Below are 19,177 nucleotides of genomic sequence, written 5' to 3' on the forward strand. Positions count from 1 at the left end.
GCCCCGCTATGGGTTGAAATGAAATGTTTCTTTAACCGTTTTGGCAATGTGTTTTTGTTGGACATTATCTTTAGAGTATATTTAATGTTTGAGATAAATTTTTGAACGGTTTTACACGTCTATGGCTGTCCATATATGCTTTTAAACTTTTAATGGCTCCCAAGTTTTTAATTTTTGAACGGTTTTACACGTCTATGTCTGTCCATATATGCTTTTAAACTTTTAGCGGCTTCCAAGTTTTTAAATTTGTTTGTGCTATGATGTTGATGCTTTTTAAAGTTTTCATGGTTGGCAAGTTTGTATTGGTCGTGTTTGTAACTCCCAACCCTTGTTTATTTCAATCATTTTTTTTTTCATCAAGCTATGTGGTCTAGGGCTAGCAAGCATGGCTATGGTCAAGTGTGTGCTTAGGCATGAGGGTTCGATTCCAGGCTCGGTTGGGATTGGAAATTTTTCACTTTCATTATTTTGCGTGTTGTTGTTTACTTATAGAATGTCAGTTTAAATCAGACGATGACAGTAAATTTATGGTTTATACCGTTTATAGACAAATCAACACAAATTTTTACACATGTTAACATCATATCATTTTTAAAACTCTTAAATAATATTATCTATTGCTAAATTTAATATTTATAATCGCTTTCATAATTTATGACGAATGTTTGTTTGTTCCGTGTTAGCGTCGTGCTACCATCTGCCGTTGATAGGCGAAATTAGAAGGTAATTATTTAGTGATATAGCGAAATTTTATCGCATAACTTATCATATTTCATAACCATCCTCTCTTCTACTTTTCCTAGGCGCTAGCGGTCTGATTTCAATGGAAGAGCTGTCTTTTGAGCAAATTGATTTATTTGGTAAGAACGTACGTTTATTACTTTTTCTGATATTCATAGACGTTTTATTAATTATGAATGAAATATTATCTTTTATTTGCAGCGCGAGAGACAGTTGATAACGCTGTAAGAGACACAGATGGTGAGCACATTCATATTTTACATCCTATTCTTTATCGTTAAAATAATTTAACTAATAATTTATATAACACATCTTTAATTATTTTTGCAGAGCTGCCAGGGCAAGACGCGATTATCGATCTAACTGAGGAGGACGAGGAGGAGGAACATTCACCCGGTCCGAGCAACGCCGATACACAGAAGCGCCCGAGAGAGGCTGACGCGTCACCGGCCGCCCCCGAGAGAAAGAAAAGACAAGTCGCGGTCGTGACTCCGATCAGAACGGTTGAAGAAGCAGCCGACGGTGAGATTACCCTTACACCATCATAGATCCTCTGTTAACTAGACGATATTTTTAGACGATCGACTTTAATATTTGACTCTTTTGTGTCTAGGGACGGTGACTGGATGCCATCTCTCGGAGATCATTTGGGGGAGCTGACGGATGAAATAGGGGACGGGGACTACATCACCGAGTTCTGTTCCAGCGGACCTAAATCCTACGGCTATCGTACCGCCAAAGGAAAAACATGCATGAAAGCTAAGGGTATAACTCTGAACGCTAAAAATTCCAGAGCTATCCGCTTAGATTCCCTGATTGGACTGGTTAACAACTATGTGACATCTCGCGACGATACACGTTACATCCTGGCTCGTGCTGAAAATATCGTGAGGGATAAAAAGCATCTCACGCTGCACAACAAGTCAGTCGACAAAAGGTTCAAGGTGGTGTATAATAAGCACAGGCTTTTACCCGATTTCAATACTCTTCCTTATGGCTACTGATTCGATGATGCATAGAGTGCAGGATGCTTCTGAATTTGACTTTAGACTGCAACACCCTTTCTCATGCGTGATAAGTGGGCCTTCCAATAGCGGGAAAACCTATTTTGTAAAACGTCTGATGGAGAATGGTTTAAATATGATTTCTAAAAAAAATTGAAAACATTGTTTATATTTACAATTGTTGGCAACCTCTGTATGATGAACTGCTTAAAATGTACGACATTAAATTTGTTGAAGGAATACCCACGTCTCTGAATGATGATCATTTACTTCCCGTCAACAAAGCTAATCTTCTGATTTTGGACGACATGATGAGCGAAGCCAGTGGGAACGCACAAGTCCAAAAAGTCTTCACACAGTTTGTACACCATCGTAATCTCAGCGCTATTTATATCGTACAGAATTTATTCGCTCAAGGTAAATCGAGCAGAACCATTAGCTTGAACACAAATTATTTAATCTTGTTTAAAAACCCCCGGGACGCTAATCAAGTCATGGTGCTCGGGAGGCAAATGTTTCCGACCAATGCGAAATACTTTATGGAGTGTTATCAAGACGCTACCAGTCAACCTTACGGATACCTCATGATAGACTATAAAGCGAAAACGCCCGAACAGTACCGGCTCAGAACGGGGCTGCTTTCCGATCGCCAAGTGGTCTACCTTCAGAAAAAAAGAAAGTGATCATGGCCGCCAAACTCTGTAAATACCTACCTCTGTTAAAGATGTTACATAAAGCGAGGCCTAAACAACGACGTCTTATTTTGCAGTCGTCGTCCGACGAGCTCATTTTAGCACTCTGCGAAGTAGCGCTAAACATCCTTTATGGTACGATTCCGATCAACCGCCAGCAGTACCTAAAACTAATAAGGAGAAAATCGGAAATTAAATTTCGCTGATAAGAAAATCGGTATAACCGCCAAGAAACGTTTTCAATCAGACCGGCGGATTTCTTCTACCGCTCCTAAGCGTAGCGATACCCTTCATTTCCAGCTTAATAGCGTCTAGACAGGGTTGAACATGGAGTACTCTGAGAAAATGTATCTTGTTCCCCAGAACCAGCTGGATATGCTGAAATCAGGAACCCCTCGCGAGAACATTCAACAGGTTGTAGAGAACGATCTGGATACGGCAATAAGAAATATTTTACTCAGGAGCGATTTAGATCAACGTGAAAAAGTCAAACTTTACTCAAACATACTAACTAGGTTTTTAACTATCGTTAAACAAGGGGATCGTGAGAACGCTGTTTTAACCCTATCGTTACCAAACCTCAATCCCGGACATAAAGATGTTCCCCCCAATACCTCGGCCGAAGATGACGGGGGTTCGGAAGACGTCGTAGACGAAGTTCTGAAGAACGTGCCTGCGAGAAGCGTGAAAAACAGTCGATACATATTAGACAAAATGTCTAAAGCTAAAGGACTCAGCGCTTGGAACGAATCGGGCGAATTCGTGTTTAAGGGTAAACCTGTGCCAGGATCACACATGCTCGATCTGCTAAAAAATGTTACGGCGCCGCACCAGGTCCGGGATGACCGAAGGCCTCTAGGATGGTCGGAGTTTCTGCAGGCGTTGCGAATTAAACATACCATTTTCTACCGTGCATCGAATAATCATGTTAGACGACGATTAGTTCTTTAAAAAGCAAGCCTGGAGATATCGTATACACGCCGGAGCCCTCGCGTCCTTCTAAAAAGATGGCCAAAAAGAGAATTTCACGAGCTCTGAGGACCGACGGTCCTACGTTCAAATCACCGACTATCGATCGAAGACCGTGGTTAGAATTTTAGAGATGTAATCTTTATATGTTGTGTATACCTAGCGTTTCAATATTTTTTCAATAAATGTCTGTAAACCGATGTCGGCTTTAAGAGTCTTTATTTACGATCAATCAAATACATTGGATAATTCAATCATGCAACACAGATGAAATACACGTCTGCACACAATGAATACACGAAAACATTTTTTCATTACAAACATTAGATCCAAGTCTTTTCACAAATAGCGACACCATTTTATCATTTTTAATATAATCGTCGCTGTACAAATTCATCACTCGGCTATACTCGTGACCCCTGGCCATGTGATATAGGAAAAACACACAGTGCTGACCGCACACGTCCGAAGTAAAATCCTGGACCCGTTTAGTAGAATATAACACGACGGAGGTATTGGTTATTAAAAAGTTTTTGATGGACGTTGGAAAGCGTTCGCTGTCAGGAGCGTGGCCGAAGCTATCGAAAAAACACCCTGAACCCTCTCGAGTTAAATAAGCGGCGACCCAGTGCTGTCCCGGCAGGTCAGCAGGGTCCGTGTTGACGATAGCCAGCGCCGGTAAGGTCTTTAACGGCCTTTCAGGCAGATGATCGCTCGGAAGAACTCCGAGAAAATGAGTGTTACACGAAATTTTGTCCATGATGGCCGTGAGTTGTATCGTGTTCATTTTTCTGTTCAGTAGTAATCGACCAGGACCTGTCTGCGGTTAGACACCTCGATGATGCTGTCAAACACAGCGTAAACGATGAGATTAATAGTATGCGTCAGCGGTTGTCTGAAGCGTGCTTCGAGTCTGATATTCCCGGACTTGATGAGCGATATGTGTTGACCGCAGTCTTCGTCAGGCGTGAGGTTAAAGGCATAAAGCGAATACCCTCTCAGAAAATCATCCCTGTTGATAGAGAGAGCCTGATTTTTAAGATGTCTCCCGGTAGCGGTCGCCAACTGATAAAATTCTCGTACGGCCGCTCCTGCGGCAAAGTTTGGCTGGAGAGGCTTGGCGGGAAATTGCTGTCCGTCTACGTAAACGGCCAGGAACTCCAAATCGTAATGTTTGAACGCAAACGGGTTTTTATCGTAGGACCCGGTGAACGCATCATTATCTACCATTGCCAGGACGATAGATTTTGGCAAGGTCCCCAAAAACAAATTTTCTTGATTTGATACTCGGGAACCTACGGCTAAGGAGAAATTTTTTAGACAGACCCTATCTATGGGATACTTGGCAGTGGTCGAGAGCAAGGCCTGGGCATGCGCCAGTCTCACGGACGGTGATACGGACACTTTCTTGACGAAAAGGGACGCCGACACAATATTTAGTTTATAGGCTACGTCCTCCCCTGACATCAGGCAGAATTCATCTTTGCCTCTGATCATTCGTATTTTTATGTCGACGCCGTTTAGCATTAATTTTTCTTGAAAGAAGATGTCGCTGTGAATAGGCGCCAGCAACTCCACAACACCGCTCCCGGTGGTGTAGAGCGATCTCTTGGTCAGACCGGAGTTACGGCCCACAGGATCGGTTTCATCCATGTGACCCGCCGTGTCTTTGAAAAACAGACCGGCTGAGAAAAGCGATTCCAGCGTATCTTTGCTGTAGTTGATAAGACTCTCGATGATACATCGGTAAGGGTAGGTGCTCGAGCTCTGAGATATCAATCGGTCACCGAGACTGAGGTCAACTTGTGAAAATATAGTAGCCCCCGGGTAGTTGATTAGGGCTACTTTTGCAGGGTCTGGGATGTCTCCCCCATTAGGTCTTGTGATTTTAAGACGTAGAAACATCAACGTGTTATTTAGGTCGATGTAGTCCTCGCCGGTTCCAGGGATAAAAAACTCCAGAGGCGACGAGTCCGATATAGCCGATAAGGGCGGTACTTCTAAATAGGCGTTTTTCTCGATAACCATCTGCGTCAGCGGGACTGTAAACAAATCCAATTCGGACTTTATACACTCTCCCGACATGCGATGCAGTAACGCCATGTTAGAAAATGGTTCTCTTAGCCGAGACTTTTCGTTTCGTAGTCTTCTTACGCTTTCTGCGTGTGACTGAGACCTTCTTGGGTCCACGCCTTGTTTTCTTTATTGAACGACCACGCCTCCTCATACCGGGAGGTTTAGACATTCTCTTACGAGCCATTACCATAAGCCCCGAACCGTCTTGAGCTTTAGAGTTATCGTTATAGGATCTTGACAGAACGTTTGAGACAACGTCGGTCGCTATATTTTTAGCGGCCGATTTCAGGTGCGGTTTAGCGATGCTGAATCCCCTTTTTAACAACGGTATGGCCAACCTAAACAGACCTCTGAAAAGACCTCCTAGACCGGCCCCGCATATAACGGCACCACCCGCATATCCCGGTAGTCCGCCGCCGCCTAATTTCGATAATAATCGACATAATCATCGGCATTCATCCCACGTGGGTTGTAATAAGCCATTTTAAAGCGCAGATTGTTTCACAGGCCTAAAGTGTAGTTTTACAATAACTTTCCCGTAAGAAAATGGTATTTCGCGGTTTTGGTCGTCCTTTAATTCTATGACGATGTCCGTGATGAGCGACTTGTTGACCGTTGCGTAATGGGGTTTGTCGTATCTAATACTGATGGTATCATTGTCACCCTTCTTTATATGTACGCATCTTAAAAGGGGTACGTATGAATCACCGACCGATTGGTATTCGATAATGTCGGTATAAATGTACATCGTATAGAAACCCGCGTTGATATCGGCCTGGTGAGGTGCGTCCGTAATAACGCTCTTTGTAAAATCTGCTTTTTCGTGATAGGCAGCGCGTCCTAAAGCCTCGCCGGGTTTCATCCCTAAAATAGCGGCTAGTTTCCCGTGGAAGCTTACCGAAATGTTGGGTTTTGCTACCAGTTGGACTTTGTTTTTTAATTTATCGTAGCCTAATACAGCCCCGGGGGCGATAATCGTATTTATCGCACTGATCACTGCACGAACATTCTCATAGTATCCCCCGGTTATTTGGATATTCCTTGATACGGACATCCCCGATAGCCGTTTAAACACCTCTTCGCCCGGTTTATTAGCGTGTTTCTGGGATGGGGCGGGTAGACATGCAAACTGAAAACCCGTCGTCGTCGTTAAAGCTGTACCAGCTTCTAGGATATTCAATCTCTGCGAGACCTACTTGCCACTCTCCTTTCAGGTTTATAGTCTTTGCTATCCTGGTCGTATAACTAGATATGCGATTTTCAGGATAAACTGATAAAGAGGCGTTGCACGGCAACGTGACGTAGAAACCGCGGTCATCCATGGTAATCCTTTACTCGAATGATCTCTTTTGGTAAAGGCGTGGGCATTTTAAGGTTTTACAAGTCCAACACCGCTTTTTTGTCTATATAGCTATTAAATTTCGAAGGCCATCCTAACCATTTCACTAAAACTAGCGTAGATCGCCCCTGTTTTTTCTGCCCTAAAATCTTTTCCACCTTAAACGCCTTGTTTTCGCTCACGATTATTTTTGTAACTCTTCTTCAGAAACACGCCGTCGATGACATCACCGTCATAATCAGACAACCTGTATACGGGGGGATTACGCGGAATGCACACGGATACGGTGAAAAATTCTTCGGTGTAGTTCTGTTCATAACCCTTGGCGAACGGTCCTCGCACTTTAGAAATCCTGACGACATCCCCTACTCTATATTTAAATACGGGGTGATCGTTCTTCTTCATACCTCCGTACAGGTTTTGAAATACTACGCCTTCATTTTCTTTGTCGACGTCCACAGGTCTCATCTTAATACTCCGATGGTAGCTGGAGTTGTACCCCTGCATAATATCTTGCAACACATCTGTGTATCTCCGCGAATTTGTAGCGGTTAAAAATCTCCACATTCGGCTTTTTAACGATCTATTAAATCGTTCCACGACGCTGGCCTTCAAATCGGTAGCCGTAGCAAAATGTTGAACGTCGTGCTTTTTCATCAAATCTTGAAAATGTTTGTTAAAAAATTAGGTTCCCTTATCCGTCTGCAATTTCATTGGAACGCGCCCCTCTTCGAGTATAGACTCGAACGCTTTAGTAACCTCGACCCCGCTCTTATTCTTTAACGTTCGAGCCCACGCGTACTTGCTAAATACGTCGATGCATGTCAGCAGATATTTATTATTATCATTTTCCTTGGAATAGGCCGACATGTCGACCAGATCCGCTTGAAACTGCGTATCCATCCCGTACACCACGACTCTATTATGTTTGTAGTTAATGGGAGCCGTTCTGTGTAGCGTGTACGCATCCTCCCCAGCCAGCCAGTCCGAGACCTGTTTATCGCTCAGACAGACGCCGGTATCCTTTAAGACCGCATCTTTTAACCGTTTTTTACCTCCTAAAGAACCGGGGTTGGCAGGCGTGTAATAAACTTTTTTCATGAGCTCGGACATGTTGTTATGTTTCAACCGTCCTCAAAAGAATAACACGCACAATCGTTACGTTTCAGTCTTTTATTAAAAATGGTTACATAGTGATGAAAATTAAAACTGATTACATGAATACATAGTAATGAGAATAGAAATAAAATGGTTACATGAATACATAGTAATGAGAATAGAAATAAAATGGGTTACATACTATCTAACCAGTAAAGACAATTTACACAGGCTGTATAGCTACGATCTAGTATGTAGTTTACCAGAATTTCAACCATTTCGTACACCTTGTTTTTCTCATTTTTTGAAACAAGCTTCACACATACATCGGTTACATACGTGCACATACAAAGGACGTCGCTAACTCTTATCTCTTCACCGGCTGCAGATATCTCATCTAGAATTTTTCGGAGCATTGCAGAGGAGCGATCGGAACTGTTGACACACATATCGGTCAATTCAGACCAAGAGTCGGTCAGACCTCTTATAACACGCATTTGTTTCATGAGATTTTTTAGCCGTGTCGTTTCCCCCTCGTAATCGTTCTCCGGATCACACGTACGATCGATGGCAGCAAGCATCATTTTGATCATCTGTCCTTTATAATAGGGGGTGAACAAGATGTCTCTGAAAAAATGGATTCCGCTACACACACCCCCCATGTCGTCACACTCCTGGGGCAGTCACGCTGCTTTGCCAGAGATCCACGGCATCGTAAACGACTTTCTTGTTGGACTCGTCCAGCAGCTTTTCCCTGATTTCTTGCAGCTTTGCGACGATGAATGGTTCGTCTCTTAATTCGTGCAGGATAGCACCGGTAGTTCCTTGAATCCTCAGAATGTTGTTGGTCGTTAAACCGTAGCGGCGTAGAGTGAAGTCGATAATGGTCTGAAGATCGGGTTTGAACAGTTTGCGACACAGCTCGTCAAAGCGTGAGTCGAAATAGTAGGCGTCAGGCTCAAACAGACAGGAATGTTGCAGCTGGCTCGGATGGTCCGTTGCACACCCCTCGCACTCGTCCCTTAATTTGTTGTCGATGATGTGTTGCAGCAGCAGTACGATCGTGGCTTTTATGATTCTGAAACCTTTTCCGTTGAAGCAGCCGTCTGTGGTGTCGAACCCTGTGTGGGGGGAGGTGGTACACATGTCCTTTAGGTAACTCAGGTTGCGGTATCCGAGCTCCGTGCAGAATTTATCCAAGCATTCTTTGCGCAGGTCGGGTGAGCGGGCGTTGTCTGTCGAAAGATGATCGACAGCGTTATCATCAGAAGCTTTGAGATTGAAAGGAGCATAATCGCATTGTAAAGAGTCTTCTTGAGACATGTTGGAAATGCTGTGTTGGAGTGTCGACTTACTGTTCTTTATAATGGCTGTAGTAGATGGGCGGGGACGGTAACACCCCCTCGCGGGGTTTCTCTCAGGGCGAAACAGCTGTGTTTTAATTTTGCTGTATCCGTCATGTATGCTGCACCACTTGAACATTTTGTTTACGACCGAAAAAAGAGCGCTCAGCAAATGCAGATCGCACCACTTGATCAAAAACTTAAGGCTGAACATTTCGTGATATTCTTCATGCTTGCCAGCCTCCGAAAGGTCACTAAGCTTTGTCTTGTCTTTGCAGGCGAATATGTACACGCAGTCCTCTGGGTTCTTTTGAGCATGGTCGGCGACCACTCGGTACCGGATATTCGGTGCTACCCCATCCCACTCCCCAACGTACAAAGGCTCTTCTCCACAGTCTTTCAGATCTTTCCAGATACGATTGAAAAATAATTGCCAATCTTTTTCAGGAAATATCAGGCAGGGGTCTTGATCCTGTACAAAATCGTCGGTTTCGTCAGACGTGTAGAGCGTAATCGTTCGATCCGATTTGTGGAATATGTAGCCGAATATACGCCCGCTGATCAGGAAAAATTCGTCTCTCACACATTCAGAATTTTCGTGGAGAAACTTTGCCAAGCCCAAGTTACCGCTGTACGGCTTTCTCTGTGCCAAAGTCAGATTTTCCATCATCTCTTCATCCCATTCCTTCTCAGGAGTTTTAGGTGAATATGAGGCATTCATGTCTATGTGTTTCACAGCTCTTTTCTGATTTCCCCCAGAAAAACCTTACCCTATTTATCTAAGAGCTCATCGGAATGCAACCACCACGTGGTCCACAGATGGGCAAACCCCCACCGGTTCAGCATAAAATCTTCAAAACAATACTTGACAACTCATTTATGGTTTTACACTTGTACAAACAACATATCTCATCCCCGGATGACGTAGGAATTTCACGCTTCTCTGATTTCCACACATCTGGAACGCATTAACGGGGTCAAGGGGTCAACATGACGTGGGGGGACGCTATGTGGGTGGTCGCTATGTGGGGGAGGGGGAAAGGTCACAAAGGTCAAAAAAGCCATAAATCAAGGGTCATAAATCATTTTTGTCACAAGCCATGCCTTATCTACTACTTCTGCCTTTTTCGGGGAACATGAGAACGCGCGGTAATCTTAGACAACTTAATCCAGATATTTTAATCTAATACACAAATTCGTTTGAAGAACCAAATTAGCCAGAGATCAGTTATCAGGATTAGAAGATCTGGAATCTTTCAAATAATCTCAGATGTAATAAGCGACGTACGAAGAACGGGCCCCTGGCCTCAGGTCATCTCAGATCATTTAAGGGTTGGATCCAGACTGAAGCTTGTATAACCACGGAATGTTAATCGTGGCAGAAACAGAGAAACAAATAGAGACATAAAATGTTGTATATAATCAAGCAAATTATATATGAACAAATCCCTCTGTAAAAACCTTCGGGATATAGACAGGAATAAAAATGTAAAGTTTGGTGTGTGTTAAGTGCTACTGAAGTGGAGATTTATGGCTCAGTGAAGGAGAAAAAACTCATTTTGAGAAAACAGCCTTTAAAAATATGTATTGTAATTGAAACACAAATAGATAAAGTGCTATAAAAGAAACACTTAACAGTGTCTTTAGGATGTTTTCTTTCCACTAGTCTGAAAAAACACTTTATGAAAAAACAAAAATCCCAAAATCTCAAAATTGACAGGTGCATGAACAAAAACAGTGTTTTTGCCTGCAGTTTCTTCCCTTAAAGCACAAGACATTTTTTTTTTTCTTTCTGTTATTTCTCTCTAATTTGTGTGGCTGAATATGTGCATATACCAATGTGCAATATTGCGGTTATAAGACATATGAGAACTAATAACGTTTGGCATCATTGACGTTAAACCCCTATGTGACACAATTTGCTGTGCTATATCTGAATATTGTAACAACATGAGTAAATGATGACAGAATTTTCCTTTACAAATAGAAGCAGTAGGCGAGAAATAATAGGCATTAATACTCCTTTACTCATTACTTTCATTTAATTCACACTAACATATATAAATTTGTCAGGTTGTTAAATGTAATTTGCCTGTGGAAATGTAATTTCCCCTGAGAGACTTCAATGCTGTATATTGGTGTGGGCTGTTAGCATATGTGAGCAAACCGTGGTCTTCAATCGGGTTCTGTGCACCATATGGCTCAATACAATATTATATCTCTGCTACAGTGCCAATATTTTAGGGTAATGTGATAAAAATATCATGTTAACATTCATCTGAAGACTTCAGCCTTCTTTGAAATGTTAAGTGTGTCGATTTTATCACATTCTACCCACAAATATCTGAACAAATGTATCACTTCTAATCCATGTTGAAAGAGATACAACACTTGATTGAATCAATTTTGAATGTTTTTTTTTTTTTTTTAACCCATATTTAATAAATAAAATAGTGCTATGAGTATGTTGCAGCATTTTTCCAAACTAAGGTTTGTAAGCAGCTAATGAGTGAATAAATGAATATTTTATATTTTGTATATTAAAAATATAAATTATATTAAATAATATATCGTTTTATTATAGTATAATATAATATATAGTATTACATAAATATAATTCTATAATTATTATTGTTTAAAATTCCCTTGGTAAGCAGATCAACACAACAATAACAAGTTTGAAAACCCACTGTTATTCATTTGATTGTTTGCAGATTACATACAAATGCAACCAACACCGAACAATGACAATTTATGAGTTAGAAAACTAAAACCATTAAAGTTTGATGACAATTACTATATTATTTCCTGTTCTATTGTCATTTAGCTCATGCTTTTTCTTGTCATAATTTCATGTTCATATGCCAGAGTCATTGTACTGTAACATGATTTATGATGTTGTGTGCTAAGTCGCTGTGTGCATGGGGGGACAACATATCATTCTAGGCGTTTCTTCTCACTTCTTGTAACACATCGCCACAGTCAAACATTAATGATTTGAAGATGCATTTTTTGATAAGCTTCTCAATTTGAAACATTAATGAGTGGCATGTGGACTCCAACAGTGCATTCTGAGATTACCAAAACATATAAAATACATTTTAAATACTTGCAAATAACATTTTTATTTTAGAATATACACACATTCACTGTTACTGTATTTGCAATATTCTGAAAACAGGTGTCAAACACAGTGGTGTGAAAATGTTTCTGCCCCTTCCTGTTTTGTTTTTTTTGTTTGTTTTTTTCCTCTTCATTTTTTTGCAAATGTGTCACACTTGAATGATTCAGATCATCAAACAAATTTTAATATTACACAAAGATAATCCGAGTAAATACAAAATGCAGTTTTGAAATAATGATTTAATTTATTAAGGGAAAAAAGCTGTCCAAACCTGCCTGGCCCTACATGAAAAGTTATTGCCCCCTAAATCTAATAACTGGTTGTGCCACCCTTTGCAGCAACAACTGCAATCAAGCATTTTCGCGATAACTGGCAATGAGTCTTTCACATCGCTGTGGAGGAATTTTGGCCCACTCTTCTTTGCAGAATTGTTTTAATTCAGCCACATTGGAGAGTTTTCGAGCATGAATGAACTGTTTAAGGTCATGCCACAGCATCTCAATCGGATTTAAGTCCGGTACTTGACTTGGCCACTCCAAAACCTTCATTTTGTTTGTCTTGAGCCATTCAGAGGTGGACTTGCTGGTGAGTTTCGGATCATTGTCCTGCTGCATAACCCAAGTGTACTTGAGCTTGAGGTCACAAACTGATGGCCGGACATTCTCCTTCAGGATTTTCTGATAGAGTGCAGAATTCATGGTTCCATCAATTATGGCAAGTCATCCAGGTTCTGAAGCTGCAAAGCAGCCTCAGACCATCACACTACCTCCACCATGTTTGACTGTTGGTATGATGTTCTTTTTATGAAATCCTGTGTTGGTTTTACGCCAGATGTAACGGGACACACACCTTCCAAAAAGTTCAACTTTTGTCTCATGAGTCCACAGAATATTTACCCAAAAGTCTTGGGGATAATCAAGATATTTTTTGGCAAATGTGCGACGAGCCTTTGTATTATTTTTGGTCAGCAATGGCTTTTGCCTTGGAACTCTCCCATGGATGCTGTTTTTGCCCAGTCTCTTTCTTATTGTTCAATCATGAACACTGACCTAAATTGAGGCAAGTGAGGCCTGCAGTTCTTTAGATGTTGTTCTGGGTTCTTTTACGACCTCCTGGAAGAGTTGTCATTGCGCTCTTGGAGTAATTTTGGTAGGCCAGCCACTACTGGGAAGGTTCACCACTGTTACAAGCAGAGGCATGTCTAGAGGGGGGGCACGGGGTGGCACCGGCCCCTCCTGGAATATGATTGGCCCCCCTGGTGCCCCCCCAACATTATTGGGCTAGATTTACTGTCGACCTAACAATGCCCAATGCTATTGGATTAGAGCGCTGTCATTGGATGAATCAGAGCGCTTTTGCGGATTATTGATTTTCAGTTTGCATAGCAGAATCACAGTTCCGCAGTTTTCAAACAGGACTCAGGAGAGAGGGAGCGAGACACCACGACACATCACTGTATATGGTATGTACACACTCCATTATATATTTTGAAATATCGCACTGTAAGCTATTGTATGTAGGTTAGCTAACGTAACTTCAGCAGACTACTGAATAGAGATGACTTGTCAGTGTTATTCAGAAGCAGTGCACACCATCACACAAATAGGAAACAGATAATATTACTTCATCTGTTGTTTTAAAGACTGAATGCACAATAATCTTTTTCCAAAATGGCCGTGGTGCGGTACACACTGAAGTGTGAGGTTTGAGAACGTTAACTAACATCATAGCTACATGCAGCTCTGTGCAATTTAGATACCTAATAGGTTTATTTTTTTAGGCAGAATTTACTGAAAAAAAGTTAAGAATGAAACGAGGACAGAGTCAGACACAGCAACAGGACATCCAAGGTTTCTTTAAGAAGAAATCATGTCAGATGCAGACAGTGCAGGTCAAAGCCAAAGTTCCACAAGCCAGGGCCAACATGTTATGTAAGCATGGAACTGCCAGCACAGGATATAGCCAGCCTGAGAGGACCAGCGAGGGCTACAACAGCAGCCACTTACCTGCAGCAACAGGTGAAATTCAGAACATGAGCATTTTATGCATTTTCTTATTTTTCACTTTTGCAGCCAGATCACATCATACCACTTCATAGATAAACATATTTAAGATGGAAATTGATTTATGTTTTAGACATACCCAGTGATGAAAGCTCCCAAACCTCTGAGGGAGAGGAAGACCAGTCCCTTATCAGGCTTTGCAACAGAAGTGGATCAGATTCCAAAGGTGACAGTGACAGAGAGCACCACCCAGACCCATCTGGATTGACATTTGCTGTTCCTGTTGGACCTCAAGGTATATTGACAAATTTAATCTTCCAGTGTTTTAGACCATTTTATTAGTATGAACATTGTTGATGTTGGAATAACAGGGACTAAACTAAACTTCATATTAATATGTTTATTCATTTAGATATTTCACAATCCAGAGCGGTTGGTCCTGTGCAGCCTAACTTGAAGATGTTCCCACAGCAAGGGAAAAAAAGTAGGGCAATTAATTCTGCATGCTATAAAGTATATCCATGGATAGAATATTCACAAAGTCAGAACTCGGCCCATTGTTTTGTATGCAGACATTTATTACTCCCTTCTGCCCCTCAATCTGCATTCACTTCAAGCTCTGATTTTGCAAACTGGAAAAAAGCACTATAAGGACGGTGGGTTTGCAATGCATTCCAAATCAGAGCACCATGTAAATGCCATGTTGGCATGGTCTGACTACAAAAGGGGAGCTGAGAGTAATGCATCTTTGTTGAAATCAATTAATAAAAACTACAATACAGAGAATAAAGACTACATAAAAACTGTGGCAGATGTTCTCTTGCTTACTGCTACACAAAATATTCCCCAAAGAGGCCATCGTGAGTCAGAGGGGTCTGAGAATAAAGAGAACTTTCTGGCCATATTGGAGCAAATAGCAAAACATGACCTAATAGAAAAAAAAACTGTCCAGTGGAAATGCTAAATACACAAGTAATATCACACAAAAAGAAATCCTTGAGTGTTTGGCAGAGATGGTTCGACATGATATCATCCAAGAAGTCAAAGAAAATAGGGCTTTCAGTGTTCTAGTTGATGAAACTAAGGACTTGAGAAAAAAAAAAAAAAGAACAAATTTCTTTTTGTTCTTTTCTTTACTAGAGAAACTATATGTATTCATGTCAGGCTCATACGTGCTCCACAAATGGCTAGAAGTTAAGAAAGACATGGAGGTCAGCCTAGAGAGCTTCGGAAGCTTACCGACACAAGATGGGCATGCAGGTACTTTTCCTGCCGTAATATGATGGACAGGTTACCTGCAGTGCTGTGTGTCCTTGAAGATACTGCTGATGGGAGACGTGGGGACAAGTCTGTGGAGGTACGGGGTCTTCTTGGTCAAATTTACTTGCCTTTCATTGGGCTTCTAGCAACATTCTGCAAAGTGCTGAGTGACACCAAGCTTCTATCTGATATGCTTCAGTCACCGTCACGAGACCAAGCCAGAGCTGTTGAACTTAATGCACTTCAGGACACATTTCAGAAGTACAGAGAAGAATCATTTTGTGATGAGATATGGAGAGAAATCCTAAACACAGCTCAAAATTGTAATATCAGCATTGAAAGTGTGAAAAAAAGGCAACGGCAGACCAGCTCTAGACTAGAAGGATCTGTAGTGACATCCACTGTTGGCGAGCGTAGAAGTGACCAAGATGACAAGGATGGTTTTAGAAAGAACATCTTCTATCCAATCCTTGACTCTGTGATTGGGGAATTGCAGAAACGTTTCTCCAAGCCCAACTGCAACATCATGAGAGGTGTTCAAGCACTCCATCCTAACAGCAACAGCTTTCTAGAAGAGTCACCTCTTTTTTAATTTGCAAAAAATAAAAACAGGAAGGGGGCAATAACCTTTTCATGGCACTGTATATTATATTTCCTGAAGTGTATAGCACTGTATTTGACTGGTGACCTAAATATAGTGCAGAATTTTTGCATTTCAGACCATTTATTTATTTTATTTTTTTTAATAAATAAAACAACAATTATAAAACACTGTTTTTCAGGTTAAATATACATTTTCAATGAGGTCTCAAACATTTGTATATGCAGTGCTACTTCTAGAAATCTTTTCAGAGACCTGAATGAGAAGAGAAAAAAAGATGAAGAGAAATACAGTCAGAAAGAGAGAGAATAAAAATGATCACAGGGGACAGTCTGGCTGATAGAATAGAGGATCATCATGTTGATCACCGGCACACAACAGGGGGGACACGAAAAGTGTGGCAAAGATGACACGCATGAGTACAAGGGCCACAGCATTGGCTTTCACCATATATGAAATAAAGAAAAAACTCAGGATCTTGGAAGAAAAAGAGAGATAGAGGAGAAAGAGAAAGTGAGAGGGAGAGAGAAGAACAGAGGGCCCTATCGATTTCAGATAGCACCCTGCGCCAGAGCGAGCAGCTTAGATCCAGATAGCCACCATCATTAATATCAGCCCAAAGTTCACATGGATCAATTTTGGGACTAAATAAAAACTGAAGGTAATCTCCCTCGGTGCCCCACTGAACACCATCAACCTCTAGCTATAAGGGCTGTATCAAGGTAACCTTTTATAAACTGTGCCCACAAGCATAAGCTGAAAATATAAAGAATTCAAGGGGCACCTGAGAAGGATCATGTAGTGTTGGCACTCTTTTGCGCATTTATTTTGGCATCTGTGCTGTACTGATGCTAAAATAAATGCGCAAAAGAGGCCTGACATAATCACACTGAGGTTATAGGCTATTCAGGCTATTTTGATGCACCTTGCACATTTAAGGTCATTGCACACTGAGTGCGAAATTTTCGCACGTTAAAAAATAAATAAGGCCTCACGTTGTGTCAATCACGTTTACACACTACCTATGAAACTTTTGTCCATCATAAAAAAAAGTCGGATCAGGTTCAATTTTCTGCTTTTCTCATCCATTGCATGCATTTTGATAGGAAAGGATGAGGAATACGAAAAAAACAACAACTGAAAAACGCACGTGAAAATTTCGGACTCAGTGTGCAATTAACTTAACTCATAAAATGTATTGAAAAGACACTGTAAACATTTTTATGAACACAATGTTTTGCCTTGTAGAATTTTATTAAGTAACACAACATACTGGAGTAAACTACTCCACCATTTGACAGGTGGAGACAGACACATAAACAGTAGTTTCCATTCAGTAAACCTGACTGAATCCAGATGATTTAAAGTGAAAGTTTTTGTCGTCTGTTTTTCTTCACACAATGAAAGTCAATAGAGTCCAATGTTGTTTGGACATTTCTCACAATTCTGCAAATGAATTGGCATGAGGGTGAGCTTATTTAATTGAATTTTGGGTGAAATATCCCTGTAGTTAAATCATCAGTATTGTGAAATGTTATGAACCGGTTATAAATACTGAGATGCTCAGACTGAATCAAGCAAAGGGTGATTTGAGATTTGCAGATCTGAATATGCAGCTTGCGGAGAGAAACAGCATGCCATTTTGCCCCCAGCCAGCCACACAATTGCAGTCTTAGATGCATTAATTATGAGCTATTCTGTCTAGTGAGAAGATGTGATGGATTTTATTTCTAAACTTTTTTGGGGGGTGGGGTTGGTTGCTTTCTGAACTCCTGTGTCTTCCAGAGTTTCATGCATAAATAAACATTGACCGTAAAGGTCATCTGAACTATTAGGTAAACCTCAGGACTCAGCCTTCAGAGAAACATAAACAAGACTTTTTACAGCCTTAAAAAAATAAATCAAAAACTTCAGGAAAATAGAAGGGTTTTGCCTTATGTCATTTCTAAGTTTTCATATTTTGTGGTTAAAACACTGATTTCATATATTTAAAATGTGAAATTGAGTTTTCTTTCATAACAATATCACAAAAACAAACATGAGGGACAATTCAATTAAACCAAGTAATTTCACTACTTCAGTTTAAGCAGGTATTGTTATTTTGTATATTGCCCTTAACATCTAAAATTAAATACTGACAATTAAGAAATATGTTTACTCTTTTTTCTCTCTCTATTCAAAACTTTTAATGAAAAGGAAGCTCAATATCTCATTTCCTATATCTTCAAATTGAGTTCCTGAAACTGATTTTGGCAACCTTGAAAATTTTGGTTCTTAACTGCCATTTAACGTCATTACACAGAGGATGTGTTTTGCAACAAATGAGTTCTGAGACGTATGTTTTTATCAGCGAGACCCTGAAGGTGAGCCAAGCAAATATTAAGAGAACAAACTGTGTGACAGAGGCCCATCAGAACCATTACTGAGCCGATTATACAGCATGTAAATCACGCCGTGCATCGCAGTCGCCAGAGAGGAGCCAGACAGACCGATGACCATTAAGCTGACAGAAACTAAATGAAGAGAAAAAACACCACTGAACTCTACTCGTTTCTCCCCAAGCCAAGTGATTCATAGTCCCCCAATCATCCCACCCTCGCTGCACTTTTCCCACCTCCCTACATCTGATTAAAGGGCACTTTTTAATATCTGTCTTAAAGCTGTGCCAGGGCCTTTAGAGCAGAAGCTTTAACAACGAGAGCAAACCATCATTAAAATCAGGAAAACCATAAAATACGGCAGGGAACGAATGTGTTATTTCTCACCTAACAATTAAGTTGGGCTGGATCTTAATAGAGTGCCACCGATTAATCAATGTCTAAATGACAACAAAAGCAGAGACTGATTAGTGCAGAGGAACGACCTGGACACATATTATGTGCCATCTGCACACAGGAAACAAATAACTGTCCACATATCAGAGCAAG

The 19,177-nt window shown here is 40.9% G+C and overlaps 1 protein-coding gene and 1 long non-coding RNA gene across 2 annotated transcripts; one reads left to right on the forward strand and one right to left on the reverse strand.

Moving 5' to 3' along the window:
- The first annotated feature begins 789 nt into the window (after window positions 1–789).
- LOC131526469 (uncharacterized) lies at window positions 790–1,167 on the forward strand. The gene is made up of 3 exons (XR_009267480.1): window positions 790–860; window positions 943–981; window positions 1,072–1,167. It is a non-coding gene; the product is annotated as an uncharacterized LOC131526469 (long non-coding RNA).
- A 3,034-nt stretch (window positions 1,168–4,201) lies between these two features.
- LOC131543738 (uncharacterized protein F54H12.2-like) lies at window positions 4,202–5,509 on the reverse strand. Its single transcript, XM_058781473.1, has one exon. The coding sequence runs from the start codon at window positions 5,507–5,509 to the stop codon at window positions 4,202–4,204; it is 1,308 nt and encodes a 435-aa protein (XP_058637456.1).
- Window positions 5,510–19,177: the final 13,668 nt, after the last annotated feature.

This window comes from Onychostoma macrolepis, chromosome 01, assembly GCF_012432095.1.
Source record: "Onychostoma macrolepis isolate SWU-2019 chromosome 01, ASM1243209v1, whole genome shotgun sequence".
Lineage (NCBI taxonomy): Eukaryota > Metazoa > Chordata > Actinopteri > Cypriniformes > Cyprinidae > Onychostoma > Onychostoma macrolepis.